We start from the raw sequence: 18,831 nt of genomic DNA, 5'->3' as shown, positions 1-18,831 counted from the left end.
CATCCACCCCGCGCTTGCGCAGACTAGCCCCTCCACTCCTATTTTTTCTCCCTCCCTTCCATTTTGTCGGCGCAACCAACCTTAATGCTCATAATATGTTTCGGGAGAAGGAAAGCGAGAGAGAGAAAAAAGACCCGACTCGTTTCCGTCTCCTTTATGACATTGATGGACACGTCAGACGCCCAATAGGCTTGCGGAGGCGTCCAAAGGGACGATCGGCAGTGGCGTAGCGAAGGCAGAGGAGGCGGGATTTTCAGCCTTTCTTTTCACTCCTTTTTTTTTTTTGGCCGCAGCCAACCAATCACCCAGCCAGCATGTTCGGGTGACACCTTTTGGTGCGCTCGGGGCGGCGTCTCGGGCTCAGTGTGGTCGGAGGCGACGGAGGGGCCGGACGCTCCCCGGCCTTGTTGTTGTCGTCGTCGTCGTCGTTATGGGGCCGCTAATGGCGTCCCCGTCCCCGTCGAGAGGCGCCCGCTTTAGGTAGCTGAGCGGCGGCGCACGACAGAAGCGGGAGAGGCAAGATGGAGGAGAAGGCGGCCAAGGAGGAAGGCGACGCCGAGATCCAAGAGCTGCACGGGCCCGAGCACTGGTTCAGCAAGTGGGAGCGGCAGTGCCTGGCGGAGGCCGAGCAGGACGACGGGGCGCTGCCGCCCGAGCTGCAGGACGACGACGAGGCCGCCGCCGCCGCAGCTGCCGCCGCCGCCACCCCGCAGCCCGAGCACAAGCAGCAGAAGCTCTGGCACCTCTTCCAGAACTCGGCCACGGCCGTGGCGCAGCTCTACAAGGGTGAGGAGGAAGGGAGGGGGAGACCCCGAGGGATGGAAGGGGGGGAGGGGAGGGAACGGGGAGCGCCCCCTCTCAAGATGGCTGGGAGGGAGGGAGGAGGCATAGAGGAAGTGCCAGGGCCATGGGGGAGGGGTTTCTTTTGGGGGAGGAGAGGCTGAGGTTTTAGGAGGTATCTCCAGTTCATGGGGGAGGGGAAGCGGGTCCCCTAATTATGTTGGGGGTGGGGGGAGCAGGGCGATAGGGACCTCCATTTATGGGGGAGGAGATTTGGAGGCACGTCGAATAGCTTGTGGTTAGTGGGGGCCTCCTTGTACAGAGGCGTGGTGTGTGGAAGGGCACCCCTATTCATGTAGGGGTATGGGGGACCCCCATTCAGGAGACCCTGGAGAGGTTCTCGGGGTAGGTCGAAGAGCTTTTGGAGGAAGATTGGGATCCGTAGAAGGTGCCCTATTCATGGAGACGGGGTGGGGAAGCCAATTGGCATGGAGCTGGGGAAGGGGGGCCCCCCTATTAAGGAGGCACAGTTAGAGAAGACGAGGATTCTTTCGGGTTTGGAGCAGGTCGAAGAACAAACGGGTCTCCATGGGCAGCTTAATAGGAGAAGGGGGGTTCCTCTGCCTCTACGTGGGGCAGTTGAGTATCCTGGGGTAGGGCGAGAAAGGAGAAGCCCGTGTACGCGCTAATGCGTGTAGCTAACACACGGCACGTTCATACGTGCGCAGTCGTGTGTGTCTGCGTGCTTCACGCGTTCCTGCCTCCGCGCTTCTCGTGTGTCTGGGCATTCACGCGTGTACGTACACACGTGCGGTCTCTGTTCATTGATACGTGTGTGAGGGGCAGAGGCGGCGACGTGTCTGCTTCGCTTCCTTTGCCCCCTCTCTTTCGTGGGAACGGGGCCTGCAAGGGGAGGAAGTGGCCGCGGGCGGAGAGCGGGAAGCGCCTGTCAGGGGGCCCTCCGGCCGGCCGGCCTTCCTTCCTCCCAGGCCTCGCCCGCCCGTCACGGCCTTTCCAGTCGGCCGCCGTGACACAGACACGGCGGGCGCGCACACAAAATGGCGTGAGGCGGATCCCTCCGCCCTCCTTTTCTCGCCTCGCGCCCCATTTTCTTTCCCCTCACGAAATAAATATAAGGAGGGTGGGGGGCGGAGGGGGAGAAAGGCATGTTGGTTTCTCCTTCGTTCTTTTCTCCTTCTCTCTCCCCCCCCGCGCAGTTGGCAAGTGGGTTCGTCCCGGCCCCTCCCTTCAGCTTCCCGTCGTCGGCCCTTCCCACCGACAAAATGGCGAGAGGGAGACTCGGGTTGGGAGGGGCCTGTGGCAGGAGGAGAGAGAGGAGACGACGTGAAAAAAGCGAGTTATTGTAGGATTCCATTTCCCCCTTCCTTTTAATGGTGTTTGTCTTTTCCCCCTCCTGCTTCCAGTCTCCCCCTACGTGAGGGGAAGCAGTTTTACTCCCCCCCCTCCATTCACATGTGGTTGGTTCCAGTAGTCTCTCTCCCCCTCCATGAAGACTTGGTTGATTCCAGGATGCTTCATATCCTGATTTTTCAGTCTTTTTTGTCCTCCTCCTTCAAAAAAGGTATCCCATTTCCCCCTCCCTCCTCCGTCCAGGCAACTGAACAAAATGGCGAAGCCCAACATGGCCGAGGGAGGGTCTGAGTGACAGATCATAAGCAGAGCCTGAGAAAGAGATAAAAGCGAGTTAGGTGGTTTTCTCTCTCTTCATTTTCTCGTTTTTGTTCTTTTGTTCTTCCTCCTCCTGGCACCCCCCCCCCCCCGCACAGACCGTGTGTGTCAGCAGCCCGGCCTCTCCTTGTGGGTCCCATTCCAGAATGCAGCCACTGCTGTCACCAATCTGTACAAAGGTGAGAGATTTCAGGTTGGTAGTGGGTTGTGGGGAGGGTGGCAGGATGAATGGGGCCTGAAGAGGACAAGTAGGAAATGGACTTCAATAGAGGAATAACTGAGTTATTTTGTGTGTGTGTGTGTGTGGTTTGACAGTCATGCTGTGCATCTTCATCTCTTACCTCCTTCAAATCATAGTCTTGTTAATAAATGCATGCTGGTCTTCACTTCATATTCTTGGGCATTTCTGCTCCACCAGGGCCAGAGGAATGTGTTTGCTAGGAAATGTTAGTTTGTTTATTTATTTTTATTATTGCATTTATAGTCCATCTTTTCTCCAAGGAGCTCAAGGTGGCATACATAGTTCAACCCTCCCTCCCCATTTTATCCTGCAGCCATCATGTGAGGTCGGCCAAACTGTGAGACAGCGACTGTCTACCTAGTGAACTTCATGGCCAAGTGGGGATTTAAAACCTGGTCTCCCAGGAGCTAGCGCAACACTATCCGCTACATCACACTGACTGTTTTGCAGTTTCCTGCTCCCTCCCTCTCTGTTTCTGTTGTGGTAGTTGCACAAATTGTGGCCACACGGTTCTTCAGTCTGGTAAAGGTTTGCTGTGCTTTACCTGACTGTGGTACTGCAGTTACAGATAGCAGAATAACTTGCCACTTTCAAAGTTAGGCTGGTCAGCCAGGTTTTCCCTCTTGCCTTCCCACACAATTAGTGAGCATTGCTGGACAGTGCAGCTGTATATTTGTGACAATAAATATGGAAATAGGGTGCTGGTGGTTACAGATAGCTTGGCAAAAATCCAATGTTGCGGAGTTGCATATTTGATTAGGAGGGTAGCAGGGGTATAGTTCTTTATAAATGGTCTAGCACTTTGAGTCTCCAGGTGCTGCACTACTGCTCCCATTATCGCTTACCATTGGCTAAACTGGCTGGGGAGTCAGTAGTCCAGGTGCTCTTGGGACTACAAGGTTGAAGAACAGTGGCCTTCAAGTGGTGACTTGCAGTGTGTAGCTGGGTATTTCCCAGACTAGAGACATGTATGATAGACTTCTGGGAAGAGAGGAGTGATTCATAAATGATAAATTTGAGAATGCTGAGGTCTGGAAATCAGTGCTGTATGTTGTAGAATAAGGCCTACTCCACCCTTTCCCAGAATACTGCTGCACACTGTAGAGAGAACTGTTTCCATTCTAGAAAACAGAACACTTCTGGAGTATGGTGCCATGATATTTTCAGTGTTCATAATTGTTAATTATAATATGTGTTGAGGTGCCTGCATCTAAATAACTCAGTATTGAGTGCCTTCTGCTTCCATCGTATAGATAGAAGCTACTGAATCATGCCCTTCACTGTTCTTGGAGATGCATTGTGAATTGTGAGTGAGTGACAAAATCTTCGTTGTAAGGAGTCTTTGGCCAGAATGACAGAGCCAAATGTACTCTGATGTGACAGTTGCCAAAGTTCTTGGAAGAAGAAATGAATCAGTTTATCTGCTCCAGTGTTTGGAGCCTACCTGTCCATTCCTTTCCCTATCTTGAATGTCAGCCATTTTTGTGCTGCATTGTCCTTGACCTGCATTACCAGCAGTCTGTTAGGTCTACCTGGGTCCGAATGCCTTTTAGGAACAAGTGCGCTGAGATAATAAGGTCCATTCATTACAGAAGCCTTTCTCAAACTATGTTTTGACCAAAAGAGCCTTGTAAGTTAAGAACACCTAGGTATTGCTGAACATTTGTGCATAAGGCAGTCTGAGAGCCACCTTTTCCTCGGTGGATTTGGTTATAGAGTGTGGAATTGGTGGTGTAAGCCTTGAGACCTAACTGTGATAGAATAGAATGGTGGTGGGGAACCCATGGTCCTTCAGGTGTTGGATTCCCATCACCCCAAGCCAGTATGACCAATGGTCAGTGCTGATACAAATTGGGAGTCCCACAGTACCTAGAGCACCAGTTTTCCTATCCCTGGAACAGGAATGTTGCGGTGCCCCAGGATGTCATCTGTTTCTTCATTCCCTTCATTCTGACCCTCTGCCTCATAGGAATGACTAAGAGCTTTCTAGGTTCTTCATTATCACAACACAGACAGAATTACCTTGGTCTGTCTGTGAAGTGGCAGAATGCTTCTGTCTCACCTATTGTAGTACACCTGGCCCTTGGATATGGAGTACAGGTATTATTCAGCTAAGAAACCTAGGTGTGGTTCAGGCTAATTTCTGAACAGTTCGAAATGGGGGTCTTGAGTCACCTAGCACATTACTGGATGAAAAGTTGCTTTGTGACTCAGTGCCCTAAGGCCTCCATTCTTGTAGGAATCATGAGAAAGTTGATTTGCACACTTGGAAGAGGAATTTCTGGAGTCTACAAGGAAGTCTAGAAGTGGTTAAATCTCTACCCTTAAGTTATGTTACAAGCAGACAGCCTTGAATTGGGGAGGCTGACTCCTAGAATAGTTTCCAGCTTGACATTATAGCATAGTTTCCCATAGGAACAAAGTGATTCTACACTTTGGCTGTGTAGTAGCTGACATTGGAGATAACTGATCTAGTAGTAAGGTAAAGGTAAAGGTACCTCTGCCCAGTCTTGACAGACTCTAGGGTTGTGCGCCCATCTCACTTAAGAGGCCGGGGGCCAGCGCTGTCCGAAGACACTTCCGGGTCACGTGGCCAGCGTGACAAAGCTGCATCTGGCGAGCCAGCACTGCACACGGAAACGCCGTTTACCTTCCCGCCAGTAAGCGGTCCCTATTTATCTACTTGCACCTGGGGGTGCTTTCGAACTGCTAGGTTGGCAGGGGCTGGGACCAAGCAACGGGAGCGCACCCCGCCGCGGGGATTCGAACCGCCGACCTTTCGATCGGCAAGCCCTAGGCGCTGAGGCTTTTACCCACAGCGCCACCCGCGTCCCGATCTAGTAGTAGTGTGGTGCTATTTATACTGTCTTCTAAAAAACCTTAAATCTTAGTGACACTGAGTGAATTGCAAATCAGTTGGCATCCAGAATGTAGATGACAAAGCATCTAGTTCCTTCTCGCAGTCACAGAAGACAGCGTGCATACTGACTGCCAGGGTATTAATATTACTCTTTTTACTTTTAATGATTATCATTCCTATGTTTTTAGCTTTTTCTGTTTTATCTGCATATTTGTATTTTTAACAGTAAGTCGCCTTGAGTACCAATGGGGTGGGGGAAGGCAGAATATAGCTAAATAGCAACAGTTCATCCCTCAAATTAGTGAGCTGTGCTGTGCTGCTAGACTTAAATGGATCAGTTTGTGTTTGCTTTGTCTTATATGAGAAGGGGGCAAGAATGTGATTATGGGTTTTTGTGGGTTGGGGTTTTTTCTGATTTATGAACTGCAGACCAGCATAGGAATCTTAGCACACTGAGACTAGAATAGCTTGCCAGCTACTGGTACATCCTCCATAAGGTTCACATGTTCTCTTCCATCCACTCATGGTGGAAAACTGAAGACAGGACTACTGACTGTGTCTGAAGTTGCTCCCATTTTCTATAAGGAGACTCTTCAAGAAGTAACTGGCCATCTGACAAAATGGTTTCGGTTTCAGTAAACCACAGGTTACCCTTTTGATACGTTTGACCCAATATGGTGGGGTAACAATAGTTTAGTCAGACTTAACTTTTTCTGCAATCATGTGAGTAACTTGCTATAGAGCAATAGGTGTAATTAGATGGTGTAGCTTCCAGTGTGTTGTGGTTTGAATGGAATGCAACACTCAAAATGGCAAGCTCTTAGTCATCAAGGGAGGTCTTTGCCAACTCAGCCAATAGTATTAGTCAGTGCTGTTTTTCCTTATTTGTGCAGCCAGCTTCCATTTTGCTTGTTTATTGCTTGGTAAGGGAAGACATCTGTGTCGTAGCAGTGACTTGCCTTATGCATGTACCTGTTGAAAATAAAAATAAAAACCCATGGAATTGGGTTGTAAAGAGTGAAGCGTTAATTTGCCATGTGGAGTCAAAAGACCTGTGTGCTAGACTAGTCTTGTAACTGCATCCTGCCCATCAGTTGTGCAAGGCAGAAAGTGGGTAGGAACAGGTGCACTGAGTACTACAGGGCAGCTTAGGACAGTGCAGGAGCATTGCTCAAAGCTGTGGAAAGTTGACTGTAGGTGGAGTTGGGACAGGATGTTTACTAAGTCTGGTGGCCCAGCCCACTTAAATTGCAGGATACTGCAGGAAATTGTGCCAGTGCTAATGCAGCAGCACTAGTTCTTGAGCCGAGGTTCTCATGAAATCCCATCTTCTCATATAAGAACATAGAATAGAACATAGGAACACAGAAAGCTGCCTTATAGTGAGCATGACTTCAGTAGCACTGTTGACACCAACCAGCAGTGGCTCTCCACAGCTTCAGGTACTGGCTCCTTTTAAGCATAGAGAACATGTGCTCTTCAACTGAGCTACAGCTCTTCCCTACACAAATAGGTAGACAAATTGTCCAAAACCAGTTTGAAATCCATTTTGTGTTACCGGAGTCATAATTTTTGACCTGGCAATATATTGTGAAATCACAATGTGGGAGAAACCATGAAGCTAGCCAATGCTTCTACATAGTTCCATACTTATTTCAGATATTGCGATGTATTATGATGTTTAGTTGGTGATCTACTGTGATATTGAAAACCAGTTATCGCCCAGCCCTGTACTGTAAAAAGGCGAACTGTGAAATCTCTAGTAGATGTATTGGCTATGGACTCATTAGGCAGTCTTGTGTAGATTACTCCCTCTTTACACCCTCCATCTGTAACTGAAGTTAGTACTGACCTATCTGTACATGTAATTTATAAGGGTTATATAGTACAGCAAAAATTGTACATAAATGCTGTTTGCTTCCTGCTCTTCCTCTTCTTACACTGGGGTAGCATGTGCCCTTGTCCTTCACATTTTATTCTCTCAGTAATACTGTGATGTAGGTTTGACTCAGAGTGACTGGGTCAAGGTCACCCAGTGATCTTTAACAGAGTGCAGGATTGAATCCATGTCTTCCCAGTCCTTCCTTTAATGTGCTAACCACTGTACTACATTGACTTTCAAATTGACACATTGATAATTTTAAGATAGAGGCAACTGCTTGGCTTTTGCCATGGATTCACATTGTCTTGCACATAGCCCTGTTCTTACTGAGTTTGCCACCTCAACCTCAGTAGCTGGATCTATTTGTGTATGTTCTGCTCGTATGGCAACATTAATTCCAGTTGGATCTTCAAAGGGTGCTTAGAATCAAGGTAGCAAATCTGCTTTAATCTTTTCAAAACTGGAACAGCTCCTTGAGTAAGGAATACTATTCTAAATGTATGAATCTGACTAGGAAAAAGGTGTCAATTTTATTATTTACTGCCAGACTTGTGTACTGCTATTTCCACACCAAGAATGGACACAGGTACCTTTTGACACTGTGCACACACATGATTTCACATGTATATGTGTTAGCAGTCCTTCAAAAATGTCCATCCACCACCGTTCAATTACCCATAATACATCAAGTAAACAACTGTTTCTTCATTTGGATCCTACTGATGGTGGCCTTTCAAGGTAAAACAAGTTGCTTTCTGGACTGGCTTTGGTCACCCAGTCAATACAATGTGGTAGTTCTAATTGCTCAGTGGGAGGTCAGTCTGTTAACCCCAAGTAAGGAAATTGTTGACAATCATGCCAAGCGTAATGGCACCAGGCAGAATAGGAAGATGTGTAAAAACAAGGAGTGTCAGTCTAAGACTGTAGTTCTCACTCTGATATATTGCTGTTGATAAATCACAGTGCAATTTACAAAGTTGCCAAGGACAAAGTGGAATGCATGTATTTCCTAATTCAGTAAGGATAGGATTGAAAGTGCAAACTTGCAACACTTTTTAGCAGGTAAAAACTTGTGCTGAGGATTTTGCAAGTCAAAGCAAATTTTAGGAGTGTTTCTAATATATAGGTCCAGTGGTGGTGTAAATAGTTGCCAAATTGTGTAGTTTGCTAGTGGTTGAAGATGCCCAATAAAAGCATGATAGTTTTACCATTTTTTTTTGTTAGTAGTGCTAATGTTTTGAAATCTCCCTATAAGATCTGTTAAAAACAAAACTGAAGGCTTGTTTTCAGTTCCTTCAGCTTGAAATGACATGTGACTACTTGGCTGGTATGAAGATCATAAGCTTTTCTTGTCATTGCAACTCTGGAATGTAGTGTCATACAACTCTTGAGTGTGTCTATTCTGGATGCTAGCTGAAGTATCTGTGTAGAGGGCAGATACAAGTGTAGATGGTTGTCAGTGTGCAGTCATAGAAAGTAGGACTTAAACATGTTAAGTGAGTTGTGTAACTTCTCATACTGCTCTGTCTCACCTTTGCAGATATGTATTTACTGTTGAAAAGCAGCTCAGTATGCTTTTTATATAACTTGAATGTAATTAGCATTAGTATATTGATAGAGAAATTTGCTTTTGCTTCCTTGGCAATTTCTGTGTCGTGGAAGCATCTTTTAACATTAGTTCTATGCATCCAATTCCATTTTAAAAAAAACTTATGTAAGGAGACTTTTAGACTTGCTTGTTTCCCATGGGAAACAATCTTTGTTCAGATTGGGATCAAATTGATGAAACTGCCCAGTCTACTCTCCTAATTCACCGATACTCTCCTAATTCACCGATACAAATAAGACAAGTGTATTGAAACAAAGTTTCATAAATGAAAGTTAAGATGGTGGTAATGGACCTAAACACCATGGCACTTCAGATTAATAACTGATGGTGGTGCACACCTCAATTGCTGCCTTACAACATTGCCTTTAAAAGTTGCCTGTAATCGAAACCCTTGTACAGTGTGGCAGTATGGTGCTGCCTGGACTAAATAGCAGATGTTTTACCCTCACCCTCCCTCTCAAGAAGCATAAAGGTGGCTGTCAGATTGCACCTGTTTCTTTTTATTGCCTACCCCCATTATCCTCCTCTGTGATCTGTTTGTCTGGCTTGATTTTGGCTGTCATCTGTCTGTTACTGACCCCTGGCAGCTTTAGTTGACCCAGAGAGGAGGAAGTGACTCAGGGCTCTCTTGACTGAGTTCATTTGCTTTAAACATCTACTTCCCCTAAGCATCAAGGTGTCGAACAATAAAAGTGATACTGTATATGAAATACAATAAACACAATTCTTTAAAAGCTGTGTTGGTTGCAGGAGGGTAGGGATTACTGTAATTTATTGTAGTTCCTGTAAATTATTCCTGGTGCTTGTAGCCATCACTTAACACCAAACTACCACTGGCCATGAGCAAATGCTATAGCCACGGGGCACCTCCTGCAGTGGTTAACAGCAATAAATCAGCAGTAAACAGTTACTTCAAGGCATTTTGTAACTCTACCAAAGGGTTCTTAATGAGACTTCATAGAAGAAACTGAAAGGCATAATATTCTCCTAATACAAATGCTTTCGGGTTGTGGAGTTTTTTTCTTCCTAGTAGTCATAGTTCTGCATTATAAGTTGCTGGGTCAGCAGCAGAATGACTGTAGTTCAGTTCTGAACCCCATGCGAACAGCCACTCATCTTGATATCCTATTGATATGATATCAGCTGTGGATATCCTGAATAGTGGGCTCTGGCTGACTTGTGAATGAATTTGGAAATGCAATTGCCATATAGTGTGAAAATCGAATAGTTGTTCTAGAGCATTTTCATAGGTGTAGATTCCCCCCCCCCCCAACATCTAGCAGTGAAAAGGGGTTTGGTACAGTATGCTAAATGGCTTAAATTGTCTTGTTAAGAATGGATACTCATCCAGTAATAGAATGGGTGGAGTTGTGTGAAGCACAATGGTTATGTGAAGCAAGCCTCTTGCATATGCCAAAAGTTCTGATATTATTTCAGAATTCATCATATATAGTTTTCTCTTGAATTGGAAGAATGGAACAATTTTTAAATTGAGTTTTAAGGCATGCGTGCAGTTTCAAACTGCCAGAGTAGTTTTGATACAACTTATGGCTGTTCTCATTTCTGGCTTTACTCAGATTGCAGGGCTAGGCCCCATGGCATTCTCCTGGGAATAAATGGATATTCTACACTGTTTGCAGCTCAAGGGCCGGGTCACATTGTTGTGCATGGTTACTCAACACCTGATGGTCTCACTGCTGAATATGCAAACTGACTTGGTTGAAAAACATTCTGTTTGAGCTGAACTGATAGGAGAATGATCTAGCGTGTCTTGATCATACATGTAGGCCACTGTTGGGTGCTGCTTTCATCAAACGTGAAAGCATGAATGTGTAAACTGTAGTCTGTTGCCGGTTGCAAGAGCTAGAATGATCTACCATGGATACCATTTGGCTTGGGTTGAGACAGTTGGAATCAGCTGCTGGATTCCATGTGTTGGCTAGGCAAGTCTTATGATTTCCTGTTTGTTCATGTTTGTAAAATGAGCAGTTCAGTTTGCAGTGCTTGAGGAGTATTTCTGTATAAATGATTTCTCCTCAAAAATTTCATGCCACTTTGAAATTTGAAATAGTTTGTTCTAGGTAGTGTGCATGAATAGTTTGCCAGATGTGATGTTGGTAACCCTTTTGGAGGATTAATAAAGTTGTACTTGACTCCTAAACTTATTCCTAATGATTCTGTCTGATGTCAAGAGTCTGTTTACCTTGGGATATTACAGAACTGGGGTAAAATTACATGTGTGCTCAAAAATGCTCAATCCAAATCTTCCCCTTGAGTTAATGAGCATTGACACTATCTGTAGGTTACACTTTTCTGTGTTAAATATTACTGTGCTCACCTTCCCAATTTGAACGAGCACCACTATGCATCAGGGTTCACATGAAACCCTCTAAGAGTGTGCCACTGCTTTTCCACATTGCATGCCTCTAGCAGCACAAGACAATGCTCTTGAATGTGTGGCAAGAACTTCAGTCAGTGTTGCCCCCAAAAAGATTTTGTCAGCTTAAAAGATTCAAATAATACTTTGCTACAATCAATACTATACAGTTACTAGGTATGTGGTTTATGTGCTTAACCTTTTAAGCCAAACTTTGCCATAAATTTGGGACTCACGGAAGCTGTTCTTCAAAACATCTGGAGGGCATCAGGTTGGCAAAAGATTTTTTTTAATCAGACAGAAGTTTAATAGGATTAAATCGCATTTTAATCCCATTGGAGTGAGACAACGAGGAGATGGATACAGGGAACAGACCAATCTTTCTAACTATGATCATAATCATGAAATAAATGCTTCCCGTTTTGCCTTTATTTTTATTATCTCCTCACCCTGGGACAAAAAACATTCTCAGAGAGCAAAGCCAGGACATCTGGCAGCTTGTTTTGTATGCTCCTTTTCTTTAACTTCTATGCTTCTTTTGACTGAACTTGCATTTCTTCTTCTCCCCTCACCCCCCTTCTCAGCAAACCAGAGCGGTTTTTGCCTTCATGCTGCATCCAGCAGAGCACAACTTTTAAAAGGACACTTGTATGTTTAGAGAAACTTCACGCAGGAAAAAGATGTTTTAAAACAAAAACCAATTTCAAATGTGTGCAACTCCATGGGAAGTGGTGGAGGGGGAAGCAAAGAAACCATACATTTAGTGCTACTTTTCACAGGTTGCACAAAGAGGCTCAAAAGTGTTTTAAGTGAGTCACATGAAGTCAGTATTTGACTCCAGAAGCAGATTTTAACTGTGTATCTAATGCACCTCCTAAAATTCTTGTCTCTTTTTCCAGAAAGCGTGGATGCCCATCAGCGGAGTTTCGATGTAGGAATCCATATTGGCTATCAGCGTCGTAACAAGGATGTGTTGGCTTGGGTTAAAAAGCGCAGAAGAACTATTCGCAGAGAAGACTTAATCAGCTTCCTGTGTGGGAAAGCGCCTCCTCCACGAAACTCTAGAGCTCCCCCAAGACTAACTGTAGTATCCCCTAACCGAGCTACTTCGACAGAAACTAGCTCCTCTGTGGAGACGGACTTGCAGCCCTTCCGAGAAGCCATAGCTCTCCATGGTAATGGTTCTGGCTTTTTCAATGCTTTTCATAGGAATGGGTGTTTAAAGCTCACGCCTCTACACTCTTTTAACTTCTTTAATGACCGTGAGGTGTTACGGCAGCTAACATGAAGAGTAAAGGCACAGTTGGACTGGCTCTCAGTAGCTTGACACCTCATTTGCATTTTCTGCAGTCACATCTAGCTGTAGAGTAATTTGTTGTTTCTTGCCCTGGAAACTGCTTAGTGCACTTTCCAGTGAATATTCCATGTTGGTATCAAAGGGTTGTATAGCTCTGAATCACTGTTCCTTAACTCTGCAAGCTCCATACACACTAAAAAAACACTTGCTTGTTATGAACATAGTTGAGCAGGGCTTAAGAAACATATGTTGGGAAAAGGAAGAAACTTTTCTTCATTTCCCTCTTCTAGCAGAGGGAAAAGGGGGCACTTCAAAAATGTTAAGTTTTGGAGTTTAATTGATTATTTTTATTTAACAAAATGGATATGCTGCTTGATGATAGAAAACTGCTAAGCGGTTTTTTGTTTGTCCATGGGACAGCCTTGCTCCTGTGGCTCTTTAAGCCATGCTTTCAGCCATTTTGTCTTCCCAGGGACTTGAGCAAGAATCATAAAGTCTAAGATGCAATTTAGGTGAAAGTAGTTCCAGCTTTGTAGACTTTTCACTTGGGTACACTGGCTGACACCTTCTTGTATATCATGAGATGAGGCTTGCATCCATGCTCTCTATTTGTTAATGTGATGCATGATTGTTTTTGGCTAAGTGTACATGAATTTGGAATCTGTAGCTGGCCAGCAGTCAAATGAATGTGTACTTATTACTTTGAAAGCTTTCTTGCGGCATGGAGGAATTTAAAACATTACTAGCTTGTTTGGACACCTTCATCCTTGCAAGAAAAGAACATGCTTCCTGCTGAAATGCTATTCTCTACTTGTTTCACAGCGCTAAACTTACCACTTGAGTGCATGCCTATGAAAAGATCCCAGTGGTGCAGACATGCTCAAATTGAAGTGCAGGCTGATGCAACTGAAATAGAAAACCATTCGAAGTCACCTGCATGTATGGGGGAGGAGGCTTGATTTAGAATGATTGCAAGCTCTCTTATAAATTACTACTGATGACTCAGTTTCGAGAAGATGGAAGACGCCAGGGTTGTAAGCTTTCAGAGGTGTGGGTATTTCAATAATGGATGTTTGAAGTACAAGTTGACCTGATCTTCCAGAATAGCTTATTTGGGTTCCCATCCTGGCACTGATCAGACCCACACTTGCTTAACTTCACATACTATAGAGGTGACATTTAACTTGCATAGTTTTGAGGGAAAGAAAAACATTTTAATGTTTGATTTTTTGATTTTTAGAGGCATAAGCTATGATGCCCTTCTAAAAGTTGCCTAGATTTGGATAAACACAGCAATGCAAGATTTTTTTTAAAAAGTTTTGGTGCAACTCATAACCAGGAATGGAAACTTCAGGCTCTGGTTCTGAATGTTGCCCTCCAGGCCCCTCTTTCCCTTGCTCAGGCAACACCCCTCACTGGACCTGCTTCACACTCCTTGATTGTTGTTGCCTGGCTGGCTAAAATTCTTGAAATATTGTCCTTGAACTCTAATAATGACTTGCTTGCCTCGGTTGAAAATGGAGGGGTGTGTGTGTTCATGTGTGTGTATGTAGAAACCGTACAAAGGTAAAGTTGTTGTCTCTTGCGTCACCCTCCAATCCCAACCCCAGTAGGTTGACCAGAAGGGAATGTGGCCTTCAGCCTGAGAAAATACTTTGAGAGCCCCAATGTTAATAGAGCAAAGCACTGTGTATTTTTAAGGGAAACATTCAGTAGTGTGCCTTGGGACACTTGTGGGTTGCATTGTTTGGATCACTGATAGCATTTCCCACAGGTCCCACTAATCATCCTATAGTAATAAGAGAGCTGAAGTGCATGCTTGTTTAGTGGTGACTAAATATCATGCATTAGTGGTTTGGGTTGTAATTGTGCAGGTGTTCTTGGCTTCAAGTCCTCATTTGGTAAGCTAATATAAATAGTGAGTTGTTGAGATAATAGCATGGATTGTAGTTGGGTTACTATTTATCTTCAAATTATGCAAACCACTGGCCTAGACTGGAATTAGAGACAGGTGTATCTTGGCAGAGCCTTTTGTTGAAACCCCCCTCCCACAAACACACACTGGTCTTCCAATGTTTTCAAAGCAAGATGGAAATGGGAAGTGCTTCTGTTACTAGGTTGCAAGCTGATGCCTAGCCTTTGTGGCTGTAACTTCAAGCTTTCTCTTCCTTCTGGATGAATACCAAAGATAGTTATAGTTGCAAGAAATGCCTGCTAACTATAAAATGAATATTTGCCTCTTTACTAACATGGCCAATATTGCTGAGGAATATGCTCTACCTTCTCATGTAGGAGTGCAAATATCCAGTGTGTGGGAACGCCTCATTCTCAGGCTTTCTGTTACGTACGTATTTGTGTATCTATTTGGCTGTGTCTGGGATTGAGAAAAATGACTTATATCTCAGCACAAGGTTCAGTTCCCCACATCTCCAATTAAATGATCCCTGAAACAGGGTTCAAGATGCTGAAGAGCTGCTGCCAGTCAGAGAGCACAATGCAGCGCTAGGTAGGCATAGCTGTGCTATGAACTGGAACAAGGTAGAGCTGTTTTGGCTTCTGGTTTTTCGTGTTTGCCTTGCTGCTTAGTAATGTCGTGGGGTTTTTGTGCTTGGGAATAAGACTTCAGAAACAACCTGAAGTTCCAGTATTGAATTGAAAGCTACCATTGACCAGGATTAGGGCATGTTTCTGCATTGATGGAGGTGCTAATTGGATATATGCTGGGTCTGGAAGATAGAACTGAAGAAATCTCTGTCTTTTTTTGGTAGCTTTAGAATAGAAACTCTTTCAGGTTGTGGTAAAAACAAAAAAAAATTTTTCCTTCCAGTAGCACCTTAAAGACCAACTAAGTTAGTTCTTGGTATGAGCTTTCGTGTGCATGCACACTTCTTCAGATACCAGGTTGTGGTAAGTTATTGCAGCTTGGAATGCTTCTGTTTAGGGTGCCATCATGCCCCCCCCCCGGTAGGATACTACATTCCATTATTCCTTCCCTGGCTTTCCATTTTTATCCCTACAGTCTTATTCTTACATTTAGATCAGATCTTTTCCCAAGGAGCTCAGTGGTTCCCCCACTCCCCATTTTATCCTCACAACAATTCTGTGAAGTAGGTTAGACTGAGAAATAACTGTCCCAAGCTTACCCAGTGAAGCGGAATGGCTTAGGGGTTTTTGAATGCTGTCCCCACAAGTCCTAGGTTGGTACTCATAACTGCTGTGCTACATTGCCTTGGGTAGCATTTCCTGGCCATGTAACATGTTTAGTCCACATGGGATTGCTGTGGGTTTTTCCTTCCTTGAGGTCTTTCGCTCTGGTTATTTCTAGCTTGTGCACACAGTGGAGGTCCCCACAGTCATCTGAAATTACACTACTTAGGTGGCAAACACGGTTAAGTGTATAGTCTAAACCCTCAGATTGTTTTGTTTTATTTGTTAAGATTATCTAAACCTTTACCTAACAAGAATCTTCAGGACGTGTTTGTCTGAATCTCAACCAGGGTCATTGGGGTCAGCAAGCACCAGGCCAGTCATGGCAACATATTGTCAGTTGTGCTTCTGAACTTGGGTCAAAAAACCTAGATAGAAAAGCTTAGTGTTACTGACCCCTTTTCTCGGATTTCCTACCTAGGAGACTCTCATTGACTTTAGCAACTTCAGTTCTAAAGTTCTGCCCTGAACATGGAGGATTCCATCTCTGCCTTGCCTCTTTTGACAGCTGTTGCCTAGAAAAACTGTGCTTTCTGCAAAACACTCCATCAGCAGATTGGGCCCTGTTCAGGCATTGTGCTTGAATGGGGATTCGGAAAACAAATAGTGGGTGTGCACACTGGCCTCTCCACATGCCCTCACTGATCTTTCTTCATTGAGTAGGGAGGTCTGAAAGGGACTTCTAAGCAAATTCCAGAATTGGGAGCCCCAGTTGCCCAGACACACTTAGAAGGCCCCTTCAGGCTTTCCCATTCAATGCAGGAAAGTTCAGAGAGGAGCATGGCATGCATGTTCTTGTGCCCATATCTCACATTCACATTCCAGATTCAGGTATAATGCAGCCAAACAAGCTTTATTGGAGTTCAAGAACACATTTCACTCCAAGGAGGGTGCGAAGCAGGACTGTTGAAGACTCTGGTAGGGAGAAGGGATGTTTCTTGACAGGGTATGTAACCTATGGAGAGGCCTGTAGGGCCATTGGCTCCTGCATCTGATGTTTCTCTGGTGCACTGTGGAAGTATATTGACACACTGGCTGCAGCAGGAGAAGCTACTTTGGGTCATATCCCAGATGGGCTTGATGTGCCCTGTTCCCTATTTGTATTTCTCTCTGAACAATGGGGCTTTCCTGCCATCTTGCAAATAGCTTTCAAAAGTCTTTTCCATGTCAAAGTGGCTTGCTACTTGGCAGGATAAGGGCTTGCAGCTACTGGTGTGGCTACCTGCTCAGACACAGAGAACTGGTTGTGCAGTTCAGGTCCTGGCTTTTGACTCCCATATTGTTGTGAGCAACTTTGAGTGGCCTGGAGTCTGTCTATTCTCCAGTGACATTCTGGCAGCTGGGAGAGATCAAGAGTAGGGTTAATTTGAATATTAATTCATTTCCCCATACTCATATCCTGCCCTTCCCGATGGAGGCACAGAGTGGCTAACGATAACACTATTGTACACACGTCACAGCAACAAAAATGTTAACATCATAAGAGTGTGTGCAGAAGAGCAATGGCAGCAGAAGGGTCAATTACATACCAAAGGCCTGAGTAAATAAAGGTTTTTGCCTTGTGCCTCAATGAGGCCAGCATGAGGGACAATCAAATATCATTTGGGAAGGAATTCTGTACTTTGAGGGGGAGTGGGGCCATTTCATCTCCTGCCCAAGAGAAGTTGAAGTGACTAACAAGTAGAACAGATATTAATAGATGGGTAGAGCAGTACTAGAGAAGATACTTTTTCAGGTACTTGAGCCTCAGTTTTCCATTCTGTTAACTATTTTGTTAAGCGATAATTCATCCCCCTTGGTTTGCCACTAGCTGTGGTACACTTGTGCAGTAATGTGTACTTGGAGTTGCTTCACTTCATATTACCAACTCCTGTTAACCAGCAAGCGAGGGGTATAGGACCCTCTGTCTTCACATTTCATGAGATAGGTTCTGTTGGTTGTGGACTGAACCCTCAACTTTTCTACACTGAACAGTATTTATTTCGGTCAGAATGTGGCAGCAGACTATCTTTAGACGTGTCCACAATTTTCTGGCTTGGCTTTGTTGCCAGCCATTATTAGTGATACCTTCTCCCCCTCCTCTCCCAGGTGTCTTCCATGTGTAGAGGATATGGTGGTAGGATGGGGACTTTTCTCACTTTGCGTTGGATGTTGGAATAAGTAGAAATTACTTCTTAAAAGCCCAGTGTCATGTCCCTCTCAGCAACTCACTGGTTTGGTTGGATGGCTTTCCTGGATAGGTCTGGGAGAGACTTCTGCCAAACACTGGAAAGATACTACCAGTCAATGTATATGTTCCAGAGCTAGATGAACCAATAATCTTGACTCTCTGTAAGACAGCCTCCTATAAGTGAACAGAGGGACATTGGTTGAGAGTTGCTGCTTAGGGGAGAGAAGTGATTGCCATCAGTGACTGAATTTGTCGACTTCTCTAAGAAGTTCTTTGTTCTCAAGTTCAGATTGCTGCGTAGGTTACATGGAATTAAGCCTGGATCAAGTCTAAAATCTTGCTATCCAGATACTGGATTATAATTCACCAGCTGAAATGACCACTGGTTGGGATGATAGGAGTCTAGATGGCCTCCCATGAAATGAAACAGTATATTTTTATATATTTAACTGTATATTATTATTATTATTATTATTATTATTATTATTATTATTATTATTAAATTGAGTTGGTAGATTTCCCCAATTTAGTGTGTAAATTCATGAAACTCAAAGGAATATATGTTTGCTAGTCTTCTGAATGTGTGACTTGGTCAGATATTCTTTCCTCCTTCCTCTGGGAATCTTGTGTAGCAGAATGTTGGATTTGGAGGTGTCCCTTGTTTTTTAAGAAAAGTTTATTTGGGACTGGTTGAGGTTTAGGAATTAAATTGACGGAGC

The 18,831-nt window shown here is 44.5% G+C and overlaps 1 protein-coding gene and 1 long non-coding RNA gene across 2 annotated transcripts in view; one reads left to right on the top strand and one right to left on the bottom strand.

Annotated features, from left to right (window-relative positions):
• The first annotated feature begins 212 nt into the window (after positions 1-212).
• The window catches only part of HAPSTR1 (HUWE1 associated protein modifying stress responses), a 26,489-nt gene continuing 7,870 nt past the window's right edge, over positions 213-18,831 (top strand). The window contains exons 1-3 of the mRNA XM_083584826.1: positions 213-786; positions 2,568-2,648; positions 12,338-12,613. Coding sequence (XP_083440952.1) covers positions 522-786; positions 2,568-2,648; positions 12,338-12,613 — 622 coding nt within the window. The 5' untranslated portion in view covers positions 213-521. The remainder of the gene's footprint in view (positions 787-2,567; positions 2,649-12,337; positions 12,614-18,831) is intronic.
• LOC310748844 lies at positions 7,354-18,460 on the bottom strand. Its single transcript, XR_014541383.1, has 3 exons — positions 15,879-18,460; positions 13,570-13,641; positions 7,354-8,874 (listed from the first exon to the last, which is right to left on the bottom strand). It is a non-coding gene; the product is annotated as an uncharacterized lncRNA (long non-coding RNA).

The sequence above is a fragment of the Podarcis filfolensis genome (genome assembly GCF_964270895.1).
Source record: "Podarcis filfolensis genome assembly, chromosome: 14".
NCBI classification, from domain to species: domain Eukaryota; kingdom Metazoa; phylum Chordata; class Lepidosauria; order Squamata; family Lacertidae; genus Podarcis; species Podarcis filfolensis.
This window is presented reverse-complemented; position numbering and strand designations above follow the sequence as displayed.